The 19,930-nt window shown below is 35.7% G+C and overlaps 1 protein-coding gene across 1 annotated transcript in view; it reads right to left on the bottom strand.

Annotated features, from left to right (window-relative positions):
- Positions 1 to 19,930, bottom strand: part of LOC145307142 (uncharacterized) — a 41,674-nt gene that overhangs the window by 21,345 nt on the left and 399 nt on the right. Inside the window, exons 2-24 of the mRNA XM_080149503.1 lie at positions 19,148 to 19,221; positions 18,068 to 18,138; positions 17,617 to 17,649; positions 16,421 to 16,522; positions 15,797 to 15,964; positions 14,129 to 14,744; positions 13,757 to 13,960; positions 13,090 to 13,253; positions 12,102 to 12,195; positions 11,450 to 11,494; positions 10,706 to 10,793; positions 9,968 to 10,094; positions 8,996 to 9,054; positions 8,658 to 8,739; positions 8,340 to 8,399; positions 7,705 to 7,811; positions 7,047 to 7,106; positions 6,298 to 6,366; positions 5,066 to 5,140; positions 3,076 to 3,151; positions 1,939 to 2,101; positions 1,550 to 1,638; positions 782 to 853 (exon numbers count right to left, since the gene is read on the bottom strand). Of these exons, the coding sequence (XP_080005629.1) occupies positions 782 to 853; positions 1,550 to 1,638; positions 1,939 to 2,101; positions 3,076 to 3,151; positions 5,066 to 5,140; positions 6,298 to 6,366; positions 7,047 to 7,106; positions 7,705 to 7,811; positions 8,340 to 8,399; positions 8,658 to 8,739; positions 8,996 to 9,054; positions 9,968 to 10,094; positions 10,706 to 10,793; positions 11,450 to 11,494; positions 12,102 to 12,195; positions 13,090 to 13,253; positions 13,757 to 13,960; positions 14,129 to 14,744; positions 15,797 to 15,964; positions 16,421 to 16,522; positions 17,617 to 17,649; positions 18,068 to 18,113 (2,599 nt within the window). The 5' untranslated portion in view covers positions 18,114 to 18,138; positions 19,148 to 19,221. The remainder of the gene's footprint in view (positions 1 to 781; positions 854 to 1,549; positions 1,639 to 1,938; positions 2,102 to 3,075; positions 3,152 to 5,065; positions 5,141 to 6,297; positions 6,367 to 7,046; positions 7,107 to 7,704; positions 7,812 to 8,339; positions 8,400 to 8,657; positions 8,740 to 8,995; positions 9,055 to 9,967; positions 10,095 to 10,705; positions 10,794 to 11,449; positions 11,495 to 12,101; positions 12,196 to 13,089; positions 13,254 to 13,756; positions 13,961 to 14,128; positions 14,745 to 15,796; positions 15,965 to 16,420; positions 16,523 to 17,616; positions 17,650 to 18,067; positions 18,139 to 19,147; positions 19,222 to 19,930) is intronic.

The raw sequence follows: 19,930 nt of genomic DNA, 5'->3' as shown, positions 1-19,930 counted from the left end.
AAGATATATAAATAAATAGATAACTCAGTCTCCCCCCTGTGACTGCCATACTCGGATCTATGTCCGCCAGAAAGACCTTAGATAGATAGATAGATGGATAGATAATTAGATTGATAGATAGATAAATAAATAGATAACTCAGTCTCCCCCCTGTGACTGCCATACTCGGATCTGTGTCCGCCAGAAAGACCTTTAACAAGATTTTTTAAGTCCCAGGGACAGGGTAGGCAAAAATGCGATTTTTTTTATAAAAGTCCGCGGATAATTGAAAAGTCCGATTTTTAACCAGTTAATCATAGAAAAAAAACAGAATTTTCAAAGAAAAGAATTTTTTTTATGAGAGATAGATATATAGATATTTGAGTCTCCCTCCCCCCTGTGCCTGCCATACTCGGATCTGTGCCCCCCGCCAGAAAGACCTTAGATAGATAGATAGGTAGATGGATGGATATGTAGATAGATAGATACTCAGTCTCCCCACTGTACCTGCCAAGGGGAAAGGAGCTTTTGATTGGACAACCTTTGTCTGAGAAATTCTAACTGTACATGGTGAAAAGTTGCGCATGTTTATGAGCCAAGGCATTCTTCCCATCTACTTTAACTATTAATGTTGCGCACTTAACATAGAAGCAGTTAGGAACCATTTTTAACGTCTTTAGTTATGACGCGGTATCGGGCCGTGATTCGAACCTATCACCTCTCAGACGACGAGCGGATGCGCTATATGTTGATAGACATACCCAATGATAATAAACAAGATCATCCCTTTAGTAAAACTAACCTGTACCTCTACGGAGACCCAGGGGTAAGGAGCCAGGACCAAGATTGCTAACACTGGATGATTTACTGCGTCCTACAAAAAAAATGGTTGAAAATTTAAGGCACTAACAATAATGGATGTAAATTTTACGTGGATATTATGAAAAGGGGAAAAATTGGCGTCATTTATTGGTCAGTTTGTTCATCCAGTGGGAGGGGATGGATAAAGTTGGTAGAGGGAGGGGATTGTTATTTCTAGCCAGCTAAAAGTTTCACTTATTAGAGTACACGATAATATGGAAGGATACTATCATCACACTCACAACATAAAAAAACTAATTTTTTTTTTTAAAACTAAAAGTGGGGAGAAGAGTTCCAGTTTTGTTGTTGGCCAAGTACCCAAAGTTTTACAGCCGATGAACAAGAAAACATGGTTGTAAAACTTTGGGTACTATGAGAATTTAAACTCCAATGACCTCTCATTTCCAGATTTATCTATCTATATCTAATGCAGATACTCTACTTAATTTCTGTACGTCCGTAAGTACGTCTGTCACCTGACAAAAGTCAGGGATCTAAAGGGATAAGACAATGTCCAATAAATTGATATCCATCTCCAATGGTGATAAACCAAATTACCAAATTAATATTAGTGGTTGAAACGTTTGGACACTCAACTAAATGAAACAACCAATCAAAATTCAAGTCAAAGGTCCCCAAAGCTGGTAAGCAAACAAATAAGAAAAAGTTATTATAAAACTTTGGGGACTAATGTAAAAGTAGAACTGACCTATATGGCCAAGACCTCTAAGCCCAGAAGAAACGCCTCCATAAAGTTCTTCATCAGCTAGGGATGAATTACTCCCCCTTCTGTAATTTCTAAAATTTAACAAAATTAGTGTTATTAATGGTACCCAAACTTATATAATTAGAATGGTACCCAAACTTATATAATTATAATGGTACCCAAACTTATATAATTATAATGGTACCCAAACTTATATAATCATAATGGTACCCAAACTTATATAATCATAATGGTACCCAAACTTATATAATTGTAATGGTACCCAAACTTAAATAATTAGAATGGTACCCAAACTTATCTTTCAAAATGGTTCCCAAACTTACATATTGATAATGGTACCCAAACTAATTTAAAACGGTACCCAAACTCACCTTGACCTATTGAGACTTGAAATATTGAGATTGGAATGGCTGCCCCGAAGTCCGCTGGATGAGCGCGTAACTTGTCCACCTGTCCGTCCATCTGGCAGGTCGTCAGAATCTACATGGATGGTTCGCGGCCGTGGTTTCATACCTCCAGCTCCAGCAGATCTAGCCAGCCACAAGTTTATTTTACACATTTTTTATAAAACTCCCAAAAGTTTTTATAAAAAGTCCCCAATGTTTTTAAAACCTTTAAAGTATCAATATAAAGGGTGTTAAAATGAAAACCAATCTCTTCACTTCAAAAGTGCATATTTTATTACAAATTTGTCTTTTTAAAAACCAATCGTTCACAATTTGAACCACCATAAGTACTTAAAATCTTGTAGATAAACCCCATAATATTTGGATTTTTTGATGAGGCATGTAAAGATCTTTCTTTAGACACATTAACAAGGTTTCTAACACAATCTTATCCAATTTGGCATCAAAAAGAAAGACCTGGCAATCATCAAGAACTAGGAATAGCCAGAGCCATCATGCCTCAAAGTTGGATAGGAATGTCTTTTTTATGTCAAATTGGCATAGATTGAGTTAGAAACCTTGTTAAGGTGTCTAAAGAAAGGTCTTTACATGCCTCATCAAAAACTCTAAACATTGTGGGGTCTATCTCCAAGATTTGATTTACTTATAGTGGTTCAAATTGTGAGCGATCGATTATTTTTTTAACACCCTTTAATTTACGGTGCATTGACTTAGGAAATCTAAAGGGACAGGACAATGGCCGAGAAATTGATGTACATCCCCAATGATGATTTAAAACATTGCCCATTCTGTAGATTAAACTTAGTTGATGAAACGTTTAAACACTCATTATATGTGTAATATAATTTTTTATTGGCCATTGTCTTATTTCTTTAGATCCCTCGGTAATTGCGAGAGGAGGGGGTTATGGATCCAAAAAATCTTAAAACTTCGTGAAATTCATCATATAAGAATGATTTTATCATTAATAACCTATCCTCTCATCAGTACAAAGATGAAGCCTAGTTGCCAGGTTTACGCAAATGTGTCAAAACTTCCCCCCCCCCCTTGTATACAAACACTAGAATGGAATCCACAACTCATGTAAAAATAAATTCCTAGGTCGCATTCTTGGTCCAGTTTTGTTAGAACTAGTTGGGGGAGGGTGGCTAGGCGCTTTGTCTTCCTTCTCCAGCTCCTGAATTCAATAATAAACATTACAAAGAGTATATAAATGTTACAAAGAGTATATATCTAGTGGCTGTAGGCTTTGTCTTCCTTCTCTAGCTCCTGAATATAATAATAAACATTACAAAGAGTATATAAATGTTACAAAGAGTATATAACTAGTGGCTGGGGGCTTTGTCCTCCTTCTCCAGCTCCTAAATATAATAATAAACATTACAAAGAGTATATATCTAGTGGCTGGGGGCTTTGTCTTCCTTCTCCAGCTCCTGAATATAATAATAAACATTACAAAGAGTATATAAATGTTACAAAGAGTATATATCTAGTGGCTGTAGGCTTTGTCTTCCTTCTCTAGCTCCTAAATATAATAATAAACATTACAAAGAGTATATAAATGTTACAAAGAATATATATCTAGTGGCTGGGCGCTTTGTCTTCCTTCTCTAGCTCCTGAGTATAATAATAAATATTACAAAGAGTGTATATAAATGTTACAAAGAGTATATAACTAGTGGCTGTAGGCTTTGTCTTCCTTCTCTAGCTCCTAAATATAATAATAAACATTACAAAGAGTATATAAATGTTACAAAGAGTATATATCTAGTGGCTGGGTGCTTTGTCTTCCTTCTCTAGCTCCTGAGTATAATAATAAATATTACAAAGAGTGTATATAAATGTTACAAAGAGTATATAACTAGTGGCTGGGGGCTTTGTCCTCCTTCTCCAGCTCCTAAATATAATAATAAACATTACAAAGAGTATATAAATGTTACAAAGAGTATATATCTAGTGGCTGGGGGCTTTGTCTTCCTTCTCCAGCTCCTGAATATAATAATAAACATTACAAAGAGTATATAAATGTTACAAAGATTATATAACTAGTGGCTGGGCGCTTTGTCTTCCTTCTCCAGCTCTTGAATATAATAATAAACATTACAAAGAGTATATAAATGTTACAAAGAGTATATATCTAGTGGCTGGGGGCTTTGTCTTCCTTCTCTAGCTCCTGAGTATAATAATAAATATTACAAAGAGTGTATATAAATGTTACAAAGAGTATATAACTAGTGGCTGGGGGCTTTGTCCTCCTTCTCCAGCTCCTAAATATAATAATAAACATTACAAAGAGTATATAAATGTTACAAAGAGTATATATCTAGTGGCTGGGCGCTTTGTCTTCCTTCTCCATCTCCTGAATATAATAATAAACATTACAAAGAGTATATAAATGTTACAAAGAGTATATAACTAGTGGCTGGGGGCTTTGTCTTCCTTCTCCAGCTCCTAAATATAATAGGAATATGTAAATATTGGTCCTGTGGTGGTTTTAAGCTATTTTATTGAGGGATGAAAGACACTCACACCAAAAAAGAGAAAAAAAAACTGAATAAAATAGGAATATTGTGTTTTAATCCTTATAATAAACTAACAGTATCTGTCTTATTGTCTGTCTGTTTGTACCAAAGGATCTTGCTAACCACTGAACTGAAATGGTTCTTCATTAAAGCTACCCTGTAAAGACAAACACACAGACATCATGTTACTTTAGTATAAGGATTTACCGCATCGTATTATAAAAACATGAAAAATCACAAGTTTAAACCAGTTTTGTTAGCCTAACGACCAGGCTAACAAAACTGGTATTAATTTTATAATTTTTATTTTAATATTCGTGGAAAATTGTCTGTAATACGATGCTATACATGAAGTTTCAGTATGGCTGAGTACCGGTTCAAATCGAGGCCATACTGAAAATAACTATTCTGTAGCTTTTAATCTTAGTAATTTTGTATATCAACATTTGGGATGTACATCAATTTATAGGTCATTGTCTTATTCCTTTAGATCCCTGATTTAAATAGCCCTGTACGTTTTAAGTCTGCTAGGAGCAAAGCTTTAGGTACATGCATACAACTTTGGGTACCTTTTTTATCTTGTATTGTTCAAATATTTCCTCTCTCCGCCGTTTCTCATCTTCCTTCTTCTTGGCTTGCTCCGCCTACCAAATAATTGTTATTTATTAATATTCGTAGAAAACTGTCTGTAATACGATGCAAAAAGAACCCCTTCTAAGCCATACTGAAAAATCATGTATCGTATCGTATTATATCTCTATCCAGTTTTCTATGAATATAAAAATGTAGAATCATAATATTAATCTTATAATTGTACATTTTTATATCCGTGGAAAGTTGTTTATGTAATAAAAAACCTATTTTTAGTTATTTGTAGACAGCTCTCCAGGGAAAGTAAAATAAAAAGAAAAGTTTTCATGAAATCTGATGCTTTTTTGAAACAAAAAAAAGAATACAGGCCTTTCATTTAAACATTTAAAGATAAACATAGAAATTATTTTCCAGTATGGCTTCGAAACCGATTAATATCCGCTGGATTAGAACTGGTTCTAAGCTATACTGATAAATCATGTATCATATATTATATCCAGTTTTCTAATATAAGTTTTTTTTAGGCACATGCCATCAGCATCTCGGGGCTAACAAAACTGGCTTTTATCTTTTAATTGTACATTTTTAAATCCGTGGAAAGCTGTTTATAATACTATGTGATAAAACCTATTTTTAATTATCTATAGACAGCTTTCCGCGGAAATATCTTAAAGTTTAAATTGTTTTTAATACGATAACACCACAATTCAATAAAAGTACCCAAAATTTTTGAGCCAATAAATAAAACAACGTGGTTATAAAACTTTGGGTACCAGGCTACTTTACAGTTCAAGTTCCCCCCCCCCCCCCTCCCTGATAAAATGACGTCATTATATGGCTCATAGGGAGGGAGGGGACATTGGGCTGTTTATTGCACTAGTCCTCAAGGTTTTATGATAACTTTTTCTTATTCCTTGGCTTAACAACTTTGGGGAATTTTATTAAATTTTGATTGATTGATTGATGAAGTGTTCAAACGTTTCAATTATTTTTATCTACAGAAGGGGTAATTTTGTGTATCATCATTAGGGATGTACTTAAGTTAACCAGCCATTGTCTTATCCCTTTAGATCGCTTAGTTTCATATATTATGTATAGCATCGTATTATAGACTGCTTTCCGCGGACATTATGCGGATATTATGCCTAAAAACCGGTTCTAATCCAGCGGATATTAATCGGTTCTACTATCCCTGAGTAGCTGAGCTCACCTTTTTGGCTTCTTCGTCTTCTCTTCGCTTTCTCGCCTCCTCTTCCCGCTTCACCCTCGCCTCTTCAGCCTAGAATAGTACCCAAACTTATATAATTGTAATGGTACCCAAACTTATATAATTATAATAGTATCCAAACTTATATAATTAGAATGGTACCCAAACTTATATAATTAGAATAGTACCCAAACTTATATTATTATATTGGTACCCAAACTTATATAATTGTAATGATACCCAAACTTATATAATTATATGAAATAGGATAATGTGCAATCTATGTCTGTCCGCCTGAAGCTTAAGATCTAAGTAACAACTGAACCGATAGGGCTCTACTCTTCAGGGAATATACCTACGGGTCCTGTGGTGGTTTTAAGCTATTTTTTTGGTGGGTGGGACACCCCCAACCCCCCCAAAAATAAATTGTTTTTAGGCAGTCACTTCACATAAAATGGCAGCATCAGAAATACATAATTCTTTTTAAAATTACCTCTTGGGGCTTCGCCCCTTGAGGCTAGGGGCGAAGCCGCTAGTTTATCAAATAGGAATAGTGTAACGGAATTGCCTTCCACTCCTTTCCCTTTAACATAGTCTACTCAGCCTGTACCAATAATATATCTTTGGGTACCAATATAATAAAACTTTAGTTACCTGTTGTTTTCTCTTCAATGTCATCATCTGTACCCACTCCAACTTTGGGTACCAATATAATAAAACTTTGGGTACTAATATAATAAAACTTTGGGTACCTGTTGTTTTCTCTTCAATGTCATCATCTGCACCCACTCCAACTTCTTATCATCCAGCTTCTTAATAAATACACTTTAGCATGGCAATTTTTTGGGGGGAGTTTAGGGAAAAATTTGTTAAATCTAGGGGGAAAAGTGTGGGAAAAATATTTGAAGGGAAAAAATTCCTATGGAAGTTCAAGAGTTGGGAAAATGTATTTGGAAGTTCCAAATAAATACACTTTAGCATGGCAAAAATGTTTTGAATGTGTGGAAAAAAATACATACTGAAGTGTAAGAAAATGTATTTGGAGTGTAGGAAAAATGTTTTGGGAGTTGGGAATAGTTATTTCTTTCATTGTATTACAAACAGCTTTCCGCGGATATAGAATGTACAATTATAAGATTAAAACTAGTTTTTTTTAGCCCGGAGATGAGAATTAAGAATAAATATGTAAGAAAATGTATTGAAAGTGTGGAAAAAAAACATAAAAAGCATAATATAATATATACTTAGAATCACCATGCAAAGTTTGAAATCGATAGGATAATTCTAACATGCCTAAATTGACGTAAAAAGCTATCCACTCTAGACGTGGGCGAAAGGACGTACGGACGGACGGATCGACCCTAATTATAGAAAAGCTGCGCTTTGAAAAAGGATAAAAAGATTTGTTACCGCTGAATTTAGGGAAGGATTTGCCTCCTGGAAATTATCCCTAATTTTATCAAATAAATCCATACATTTTGACTTCTCAATCATACATTTTGGACAATACTCCTCTGTTAACAAAAATTATTGATTCATTTATAATAATATTAGCGGCTACGCCCCTAGAGGCCTCCAGTGGCACTTTAAATGTTTTTTTTTTGTTTGTTTAAGTCTCTACGAAACCTATCTATGCTGCTCTTAAGTAGGGTTGGGCCGGGTATCCGGTCATTATAAATATCCGGCCGGATACCGGATATTAAAACTATCCGGTTATATGATATCCGGCTGATTTTTGACGCCGGATATACGATTATCCGGCCGGATATCCGGTAATTTGCCGGATATCGAACGTTTGCCAGATATCCGGCCGGAACCGGATATCCGGCATTAGATATCAGCCGGATATCCGGTATCCGGCTTAAGAAGTATAGGAGTCTTTGCATAGGAGTCTTTAAACATAATTTTTTTTTGTGATTCGTAGAGACTTGAAAGCCATTTGGATAGGTATTGTATTATTTTTAAAAAAACATTTAAAGTGCCCCTAGAGGCCTCTAGGGGGCGTAGTCGCTAGTTTATTATAAATTAATCAAATATCATTCCTGGATCACAAGCGCCAACTTTGCTACACCTCAACAAAGCCTCTGGGGAGTTTATATTTGCCTAGATTCAATTTCAACCATTAATAAGCAGGGAGAGAGGGAGGGAGGGGACATTGAGCTGTTTAATACACTAGTCCCAAAAATACACAGTTAGGATCTCCAGACAAAGATCGTGCAATCAAAGGGTTGGTTGTCTGCTATGTACTGTACTACGGGTATGAGGTGAAGGAATCTAGCATTGAGTTGTCAAGTTGACTATTCAGTCCAGGTGCAACTCACCCATACGACATTATCATTATCATTTAGATGGTTGAAATTCCTTGAGGACATTGGAGCATTTGGAGCAGAGTTTGAGTATGGGCTGCTGTATCTCAGATATCTCACACAGGACACACAATTCACTGGCGGGAAAAAAAGCTTTTTTAACGATGTTCTAAACATTTGCCAGAAATCTTCTGAAAAGCAAAGTTGTAGTTTATTGATTATACTTTCATTTGTTACTTCGGCAAATTTTTGTCAGATCATCCCTTCTATGATTTTTTTGATTTTTTATTGCTGCAAACAAAAAGCCTAGGATAAATAAATGTAGCCTATATCCGAAATGATTTGCTGCAACAACCATATTTCTAAAAGTTTGTTGTTAAAAAGCTTAATTTCCTTTGTGAAGATGAATTTTCATTTTGAATGTTGGAATATTGATCTCTAACTTCTAGTTTTCCTGAAAGTAATTTCATAGTTGTCTATCTAAATATTTATAGATAGATAGATAGAAATATAGATAGATAAGAATATAGATAGAAAGAAGGAGAGATAGAAAAAAAATTTCATAGTTGTCTAGCTTATTATTTATAGATATATAGTTAGAAATATAGATAGAAAGGTAGATAGATAGATAGGTAAAATGTCTTTTTTCTTCAGAAAGAGAATCATTTTATCGCGTAATTCTGTAAAATTAGGTTTTGGGTTGTAGTCAAATGCTCTTATTAAGTCAAAGTGTTCTTAATTATAACTAAATGTATATAAAATAATTAATAACAGTTTGACTTAATAAAAGCATTTGTCTACAACCCAACAGAAATATGCGAAAAAAATAACCCTCTTACTCATCTATCTCTAAAATTTTCTTATTCTTATATAAAAGTAACAGAATCTCTCTGTGTATATCTGTCTTTATCCGCTGAACCGATATGGATCTCCTTTACAGGGGAGCTCCACAGATGTCATGAGAAGGTTTATAACTATTTTTGGGGAGGGTGCCACTAACCTCCGGTCCAAAGTTTCTTTTTAAAACAAAAATTTAAAAAAGGGTTGGTAAAAATTACCCTCCCAAAATGTTTTTATTACCTAGGTACTTAAGTATTTTTTAAAAACTAAAGCAACTATTTAACCCCCCTACACCTAAAGTGCTCCTTGATGGCTCTAGGGGCGCGTAGTAGCTAGTATTAGGGAGGGGACATCGGTCTGTTTATTACACTAGTACCCAAAGTTTAATAATTACGTTTTTTTATTTGTTGGCTTAACAACTTTGAGGACTTTAATTGAATATTAATTGGTTGGTTCATTTAGTTTAATGGATGTACATCAATTTATCAATCATTGTCTTATCCCTTTAGATCCCGGAGAATAAATACCTTCTAAATTATTTGAGCTGGAGGGTGGATTGCTGCTACTGGTGGTGGAAATATCTCGTTCTTGTTGAAGATTATTTCTTATTGATTGGTTGGTAGAAGCTTTACTACCATAGGATAAAGCAGAATTCTGAGATATTTTACACTTACTTACATATTAGAGTAAAACATTAGAGGGAGAAATGGTTAAATAACTGTATCTCCCCATCGCATAAACCTTGTGCAACCTTTCTATTGGGTCATTGAAAATTAACCAATACCTTATATTAACACAGCCTAGTAGCGAAAAACAATTTAGAAGCAGACAAAAAAGGTCAATGAAAAGGAAGGGAGGTAGTTATCTGTATATACATCTATACTATAGATCTGTTGCTTACATATTCACCAAAATAAAGGAATAGTTAAATATCGCATTGTATTATAGACAGCTTTCCGCGGGTATTAAGTTTAAAATTATGAAAAGATTAAACTATGTTTGTTCCTTCATCGTTGGCTTAATAACCTTTGGGACTTTAATTGAATTTTGTTTAGCTGGTTAATTTAGTCGAGTGTCTAAACGTTTCAACCACTAATTGTAATCTACAGAAGGGGTAATTTTGTGTAGCATCATTGGGAATGTACATCAACTCAACTGCTTTTGTCTTATCCCTTTAGATCCCTGGCTGCCAGTATCTTCAAGTTAAAGGATGTAAATTTAGTTGAGTGTCCAAACGTTTCAACCATTAAATGTAAGTAAAGTGCCTGTTTAGAGTCTTGTGAGATTTGAAGGCTGTCATCCGGAGTTTTGGCTGTGCCACTAATATTCGTTGTAGTACTATCACGTCGGTCACTAAACAAAAGAAGTTCAGTTGAATTTTAGTTGCCGATTGTGTACACAGTTTCCTCGGTGTTTCCTCATTCTATCTCAATAATTACTTCTAGCTAAAAAACTTCAAACTTCCAAAAAAATCAAAAGATTAAAAACAGTTTTTTAGCCCATGTCTTCGGCATCTCTGGGCTAAAAAAATCTGGTTTAACCTTATAATTGTACATTTTATATCCGCGGAAAACCGGCCCACAAATATTCGTTGTAGTGCTATCACGTCTGTCACTAAACAAAATAATAGTTATTTCTTGCATCGCATTATAAATAAACAGCTTTCCCCGGATATAAAATGAACAATTATAATATTAAAACCAGGTTTTTTAGCCCCATGATGCCAAAGGCACGGCCTGAAAAATCTTTTGATTATACGTATTTATATTCGTAGAAAACTGGATACGATGCTAGGCATAATTTAACAGTATGGCTCAGAACCAGTTCTAATCCACAGGATATTAATCGGTTCCGAAGCAATACGGGAACAGTTTACATTGGTCCTAGAACACAACCTTGGGACTCTCCAATTGGCTAATTTCAAATTAGTAAGTTTGGATGATGGAAAGAAAACGAAGTAGCGAGTTTCATCGTATTTTCACAGTAGCTTTTAATAGATATTTTTTTACCTGCTGACTGAGTCATTTGAGATTCCGCTTGTCAGAGACTCGCGTCTAGAAATTACAAAAAAATGATTCAACCAATAGGAGCTTTATATTTAGTCAGGTTTCTCTAATTCAACCAATAGGAGGATAATATCACGTTATGTGATTTTTTTCGAACCAATAAAAGCTTTAGATTCAGTCAGGTTTCCTAATTCAACCAATAGGAGCCTTATATAGGGTTAAAGTCATCTTTTTTTAACAATAGGAGCTTTAGATTTTATGGGGTTATAGGTCAATGGACAATTAGCTTTAGTAGATTATGACTATGGGTTCGAATATTTAATTTTAAGTTTAAAATGAATCAATCAAAATTCAATAAAGGCATTCAAAGTTTTTGAGATAACGTACTGCACATCCCATGATTTTAATTAAGAGGGAGAGGGTTGACACCCTGATAAAACCCTGTGAACGTCGCTGGATGGACAAGAAAATACTTTAGGTGATGCATGTCAAGATTTTGGAGATCAGTCTTACTTGATCAAACATCTTACAGACAACCAACCCTTTCATTGTGCACAACCTTTATATTGAAGACTGAGTAGCAGTAGGAACCATTTTTAACATCTTTAGTTATGACACATCTATGTTTTAGTACGAGAAAATTTACAAATCTCACCTGCTTGTCCGTTTGGGTCTTAGAACTGGTTTTGGTTTCACTGGTGAGTCATTATCAAATGATATTACAAATCCCTTAGCGTCGCTGGTATCACCTGTAACCAATGAGAGCTTTAGATTAAGTCATGTGATCTTTTTTTCAACCAATAGGAGCTTTATATTAAGTCAGGTTTGAGTTTTAAGGCTTAAGAACAGTAGTAAAACGATAATGTAATATGTGTATTCCTTATTGAAAAGAACTAGACAAATTTTTTTTTGTTTAATGTACAGGGCGTTTAAAAAAAACTGCGTTTTCCGGTTTTGGGAAACAACCAGTAGGAGTATGAAAAAAATGATTATAGGTCCATATTCTATGTAAAAATGTACACCAGATTTGCTTAAGGTGTTTTTAATATCTCTAAAAATACGGCTTTTCTGATAGGTACATGTAGGAGAAAAATGCTATTAAATTTGATATATCAATTTGATTGAAATAACTTGTAAATTTTTGAGAAAAAAGTTTTAAAATCCCATTAATAATATGGTAAATGGTTAAATGAAAGTGCATGTTTAATTTTTTGTCATTATTTCCCTTTTTTTTCTCTGAAAAACGCTTTTTAGATCCTTACAAATAGCAATATTTCTCGTTTCTCTTGGTTGAACAAACTTTAGGTGACTAACTCTTTATAGTATTTTAGATTATAATATAAAAATTAAAATACTTTTCATCCCAAGAAGTTATCTTTAAAAACAAAAAAGTTAACGCAGTTTTTTTGAAACGCTCTGTAAACATAAATTTAATCGATCTACAACTGTTTTTGAGCCTTAAAACTCATACCTTTACAAATTTTTACCGCAACCTTCCTATCCCTCTAGAGCGGACTTATTGTATGGATGAAATAAAAAAGAACTGTATTTTCATGTCGTCGGATTTTCACAACTCTATGTTTCTATTGGTCAAATTAAGAGATTAATCATCTAGACTGACTATACCTATCTAATATAATTACCTATAGTTTCAGTTTTCATGGTGTTGAGAGTTTCAATAGTTGAGGAGGTCATTATTTCCTGCTCCTCCAGCTGTCCTGCAGCTCCTGTGGGGGGCAGCGAAGGTTTACCCATGACCCCGCTTGGTGGAAGATTTGACGAGGGGGAACCAAGGCTATTGCTGTCCCTAAAAAATGGTTTCATTACATTATTAACACTTTTTTACCCCAACATCTACCCCCTAAAGATAAAATTTTTAATTAGTAGAAGGTGTAGTTAACACCCTAAAATTTGGACAATGGCATTTCGAAGGTTTTGATGGGTGGCTATGGTAATAAAGCCTTTTCCACCCCCCTGGGAAGTCCGTACTACCTTAATACAAAACCTTAAAATCCAATCCTTAATAGTCTTACGGTTAATGTCTATCCTTGTATAAAAGTTAATGAATGTCTGTCTGTTTGTAGCAACAGATCGCGTTTTCCACTGAACCAATATTGTGTTTCTCCTTTACAGTGAAGAGTCTATAGTTCCATAATAAATATAATCTACAGATGGGGTAATATTGTTTATCATCATTAAGGATGTACATCAATTTATCATCCATCTCTTATTTCTTAGGATTACTGAATTGGTACCCAGGGTTCTAAAGTGATAAGACAATGGCCAATAAATTGTTGTAAAGAAGTTTACCTGAGTCTGGAGGGTGTATTGAAATCTAGTTGTCGAGGCTCACATGTCTCCAGAGATGGCCGTCCGGACCTGTTCATTGTTAGAGATGTTCTTGGGGAGCTGAAACTTCTGGGAGGGGTGGCCTGCGGTTCCAGAGTTTCATAATAATGTTCCGCCACAGCTGGGGATGGTTGGGCGTGGAGAACAGGAGCTGGCGAAGGAGACCTGAAATAAATGCAACCAATAGGAGCTTTGCATTTTATGTGATTTTTATTCAACCAATAGGAGCTTTGGATTTAATCACGTGATTGTATTTCAACCAATAGGAGCTTTGGATTTAATCACTTGATTGTATTTCAACCAATTAGAGCTTTGGATTTTAAAAAAACTTACCTGGATTTTGTGTAGCCATGATCAACAGACTCGTACAGATTCTCCACAGGATGATGGTGGGGAGGAGTCTCTGACATTGGAGATCCTGATCCTGAGCTTCGGTTGGCCGCCGCGGCGGCATTGCGCCTCTGCTGGAAATGTGCAAGTGCGGACAGGTTGGCGGGTTTCTCGGCGATGGCGGGAGGCACCAAGCTTCTCTCCTCGACCTGGGTAAAGGCAGGTGTGCTTCTGGGTCTGCCAGGATTGGGCGAGGCTGTCACTGCCAGAGAATTGCCGCCACCATAGACAGATGCCGCTGCTGGTGGTTCTGAGTAAATTGGTTCCGAATAGTTGGTGTTTGCCGGGGAGGTGTAAATATTAGTTTGTTGTTGCATGTGTAGATGTCTCTGCTGTTGTTGGCTGTTGAAACTATTGTTGCGAGACAAGTTGATTCGCACAGTGCCCGGACCTTCATAAGTTTGATGTTGCATTTGTTGTTGATGAAGTTGAGGTTGGTGGTGGTGGTGTTGGTGTTGTTGTACATCTGAGTTGTTGGGCTGAATGTGAGTAAAGGTTGACCCATAAGGTTCAGGATAGGAGGGGCCACTACCACCCCCATATTGGTTACTACCATAACCTGAGAAAAAATAATGATTGTTGAAAAAGAGAGAGAAAGGGGGAAGATAGTGAGAGAGAGAGAGAAAGAAAGAGGAAGGAGAGAGAGAAAGAGAGTAAAGGTTGACCCATAAGGTTCAGGATATGAGCGGCCTCCACCCCCATACTGGTTAACAACATAACCTAAGAAAAACTATTATTAAGAGAGAGAAAGGGGGAAGAGAAAGAGAGAAAGAAAAGAGGAAAGACACAGGGTAAAAGTTGACCCATAAGGTTTAGGATAGGAATGGCCTCCACCACCATAATGATTACTACCATAACCTGAGTAAAAAATGAGGATTATTGTGAAAGAGAGAGAAAGAGGGAAGATAGTGAAAGAGAAAGAGGAAAGAAAGAGAGTAAAGGTTGACCCATAAGGTTCAGGATATGAGGGGCCTCCCCCACCATACTGGTTAATAATATAACCTAAGAAAAAGGATTATTAAGATAGAGAAAAAGAGAGAGGGGAGGAAGAGAAAGAGAGAATTAGTTAGAGAAACAGAGAGAAAGAAAGAAAGAAGAGGGAGATACTCAGGGAGTAAGGGAGGGGACAATGGATCGAATATTCAAATTTTAGGAGTCTCAGACTTTGGGTACTGGCTTAAAGGGAATGTGCAAGAATTTAGCAGTTTCTGACTGACTTTAGGTACTAGCAAACAGAATGCTGCTAACTCGTTTGTTAATTTTGAATATTGCAGACAAGTATCAATAAACTTAATTTGTTATGATGTGGCTGGTTTTGACAATTTTTTTCTCTCCAGAAAATATCATTTGTAAAAACTGTATTGTGATATTTGTTTAATAAACAATCTAGGAATCCAATTAAATTTTGGGTTATGGGGCTATGGGTTGAATGGGTTCCAGGGAGATTTTTCTAGTTATTAATTACATAATGGTTACATCAGTCTGATGTGCTGGTAATATAATTTTCAGACGAATGCTTTTTTCTTGGAACTTTCTTATTATTTTATTGTTATAATAAGGATTATTAAGAGGTAGATGGAGAGAGAAGGGGAGAGAAAAAGAGGCCTTTACCTGAATAACCCTGAGAAGAACTAACAGGATTCATATACCCTCCACCCCCTGGTGCAGATAGGGGCCGGTTGTAGGAGGGTGGGGGATGGTAGCCCCCACCCCCAGGACTACCCCCGTTTAGTGGCTGTTGTTGTTGTTGATTGTAGCCGGAATACTGTTGGGGGGCACCTAAAATAAAGGATAATTTCACAAATCTGCTGGATTAGAACCGTTTCTTAGTCATACTATCCGCATAATGTCCGCGGAAAGCTGTCTTTTATATTATGATATATATAAATATATCATGTTGTTGTTGTTAACGGTAGCCTAAATACTGTTGGGGGGTACGTGAAATTAATAATGTTTGCATACAGGCTGTTCTGGTTTTTTTTCCACGATTTAACCAGTTAAAACCGGACTTTTCAATAGTCTGCAGACTTTTCTAGAAAAACCCGGATTTTTGCAAACCCTGGACAATATATGCAACTCCTACTAGAGGCCTCTAGGGGCACTTGAGGAGGAGAGAGTTGAATTGAATAACCCAATTTCTTGCCCCCCCCCCCTCATTTTTAATTTTAGTTAAACAAATTAAAAAAGAAAAAAAGTTTTAGCTCAGTTTCAAAGTAATACTGGAAAATAAGTTACCTTGCATGTGATATTGTTGAGAAAACCCGCCACCTTGATTCAGTAGAGTTGGTCGCTCTGCCACGTGGTGAACCGGAAATTGCTCGGCGGGTGTTGAGTAAACTAAAAGTAGAAACAGAGTTGGCAACTTTATAGATACAGAGATTAATTTAATAACAGGTGACACATGGTGACACAGATATTGCTCTGCAGTTGTTGAAATAGAAAGAGAGTTGGCAATTTTATTGTTACAGAGAATAATTCAAAAACAAGGAAGTTACTCGGACACATGGTGACACAGATATTGCTTTGCAGTTGCTGAAATAGAAAGAGAGTTGGTAACTTTATTGTTACAGAGAATAATTTAAAAACAAGGAAGTTACTCGGCCACATGGTGAACCAGAAATTGCTCAGCGGGTGTTGAGTACACTAAAAGTAGAAACAGAGTTGGTAACTTTATAGATACAGTGAATAATTTAAGACGTGGGAAACTGGAAATTGAGTACACTAAAAGTCGAAACAGAGTTGACAGCTTTATTGTTACAAGAGAGCAATTTAAAAATTGTCGAGTGGCCATGTGGCGAAATTGGAAACAAAGTTGTATTATTATTGGGGATGTACATTATTTACCGGCCATTGTCTTATCCCTTTAGATCCATGTATAAGAACAGACAAACAGACCCTAGTAAACTGGCTATTATCTTATCCCTTTAGATCCCTGTATATGAAGAGACAAACAGACCCTAGCAAACCGGCCAATATCTTATTACTTTAGATCCATGTACAAGAACAGACACACCCCACCCAAAGGCTTGTTAGGTTAGAAAAAAACCCCGCAGAAATGGTTTACACAGGACGTACTGGGACCTTATGGTGAGTTCAGAACAAGCTTTCCCTAAATTGAGTTAGTACCTTCCCATAGTAGAAAATTTTAAAATTACTTTTGGTGATCAAATTTTACTTTTATTTTTAAAACTACCTTCACCTAACGTCCTTTATTGTCTTATTTTGTCTTAGTTATAAAATTAGTTATTTTAGAGAAAATTACAAGTATCTTCATGTAAATCTTTCTAATTTTGTTCTAAATTGACCAAATTGGACAGTTAAGGTGCCTAAACCTATCTACATTCCATTGTCTTATCCCTTTAGATCCATGTGTAAGAACAGACAAACAGACCCTAGTAAACTATTTGCCACAATATTAAAAAAGTGTTTACCTGATGAGTATTGATCTCCAGGAGGCAAATGGCCTAAAAATAATTTAATTTTAAATTATACCTTGTGTAATTTATTTCACATCCCCCCCCCCCCCAATATGGCAGGTTTTTTGGCTATTTTCCCCCATATCTTTGGTATTGATGGTCCGATTTTCAAAATTTTTGTAGTTAAGGAAATCAAAATTTGGAGGATGTGCACTAAAATGGTTTGAGAAGGGGTACTTGAGAACCCTTAGAGCTAGGGTGAGCTAATTTTAAGCGAATGTAGGGCCAATGTTACTTTGAAGATTATCAGTGACCATCGCTCCCGCCGTTTTCCGCCGCCGCCAAATTTTTTTTTCATTTCTCGCCAAATTAGGCAATTTGGAATCAATCAAGACAATGTTTTTTTTTTCTTCAAAAATTTCCCCCCTTAAAACTTACCCTGCAGGGGATTTGGTACTTGACCTACCTTGGTTATGGTGTTGATACTGATGGTGTTGTTCGGGCAACAGCATTGGCTGAGGGGTGCCCCACGTTCGCCTGAAGAAAATTATACTGGTATCCAAAGTTTTTAAACAAGTTCTCTTATTGGATAGCTTAAAAACTTTGGGTACCTTTAAAAAATATTGATAGTTTGGTTTAAACTAGAAGTTTCTAAAACTTTCAACCAAACTGGTACCCAAAGGTTTTAAAGTTCTCTTATTGGGTAGCTTAAAAACTTTGGGAACTTCTAAAAAATAATGATTGTTTGGTTTAAACCAGTAACTGAAATCTTCAGAAGGGGTAAAAGATTTACTATCATTGAATTTGAACATTAATTTTTTCTTCCATTGTCTTGGCTGTTGGTTTATCTAACTGTCTGTGTGTAGCAAAGGATCTTGCTAACTGCTGAAACGATATGGTTTTTCTCTACAGTGCACTGGAGAAGCTTTGTATCGTAAATCATTTAACCAATTAGAGCGTAGGTAGCTTTCAATCCACCTATCACGGATGTTAAAATTAAGGGGGGGGGGGAAGTTTTGAAACATTTGCGTAAACCTGGCACCTAGGCTTTATCTTTGGACTGAGAGGATAGGTTCCGGAGCTCCAGGCCTCCAGGTGGTCTCTGTACAGGCAAAAATAAAAAATAAATGTTTAAAGTTAAAAATCAACTTATAAAACAAAATATGCATATTTTTTCTTCAAATATGTGAATAATATTAAAAATTGCATATTTTGTTTTATAAGTTGACCTTTAACCTGGAGGCCTATCCAAAAAATCTTAAAACTTAGTGAAATTCATCATATAAGAATGATTTTATCATTAATAACTTATTCTCTCAGTCCGAAGATAAAGCCTAGGTGCCAGGTTTACGCAAATGTGTCAAAACTTCCCCCCCCCCCCCCTTAACTTAAATTGTATTTGCGCTTTTCAATAAAGAATTATACAAAAAATGAATTTTATAAAATATCCTTAAAATTTGATGCAGACTTCAAATCAACCTCTAACATTAAATTTCTTTCCAATTTATATATCTTAGTGTCCAAACTTTTCCACCACTAATATTACCTGACTGTAGTATTGGCTGACTTGATATCCTCCTGAGCTGGAGACCGATTATCTGAGATGTAGAACCCTCTCTGCACAGATAAAAATACATAAAAGGGGGGAGGCGGAAGTGACACTTTTTGAAACCAAAACTAAAAGTCAAAGGTACTCAACTAAATAGAGAGTTACAGCTCTGAGATTTGACGTGGCAGTTGCTTTTAAGAGGTATAATATGGAACTGTGAAGAAACGGCGGCGGAACCGCTGCTCCTGCGGAAAACCGCTGTTTCCCGCCGAATTTTTTTCGACTTTTCTCTCCAAATGCAAATATAAGGGACGACAGGAAAGTGGAAGGCTGCAAATGCAGTAAAAGAGATGTGTGGTTTACTAGAAGTATGATGCCGTTCAATATATTTGCACTTGACACTTTTTATATGAAAAAATAAGGGAAATTTTTATAAAAAAAATTATCTAATATAGCGAGAAAAGACAAAAATAAATTTCGGCGGGAGCGGCGGTTCCACCGCCGTTTCTTAACAGTTCCATATTGTACTTCTATATAGCAACTACCATGTGAAATCTCAAAGCTGTAACTCTTTATTTAGTTGAGTTCCTTTGACTTTCAGTTTTGGTTTCAAAAAGTGTCACTTCCGCCCCCTCACTTTATTTTTAAGTCAACATATTGAAATACCTAGAATGTGAAAATAATATCGTATTACGGTAATATCCTCTTAGAATTTTTTTTCAATTTTATCCTAATTTTCATTTCAATGTTCCTGGAAAGCTGTCTAAAATACGGCGCGAT

This window comes from Acartia tonsa, chromosome 15 (genome assembly GCF_053477335.1).
Source record: "Acartia tonsa isolate MP-2025a chromosome 15, ASM5347733v1, whole genome shotgun sequence".
Classification (NCBI taxonomy): domain Eukaryota; kingdom Metazoa; phylum Arthropoda; class Copepoda; order Calanoida; family Acartiidae; genus Acartia; species Acartia tonsa.
The sequence above is the reverse complement of the archived record's forward strand: the minus strand, read 5'-3'. Positions and strand labels throughout refer to the sequence as shown.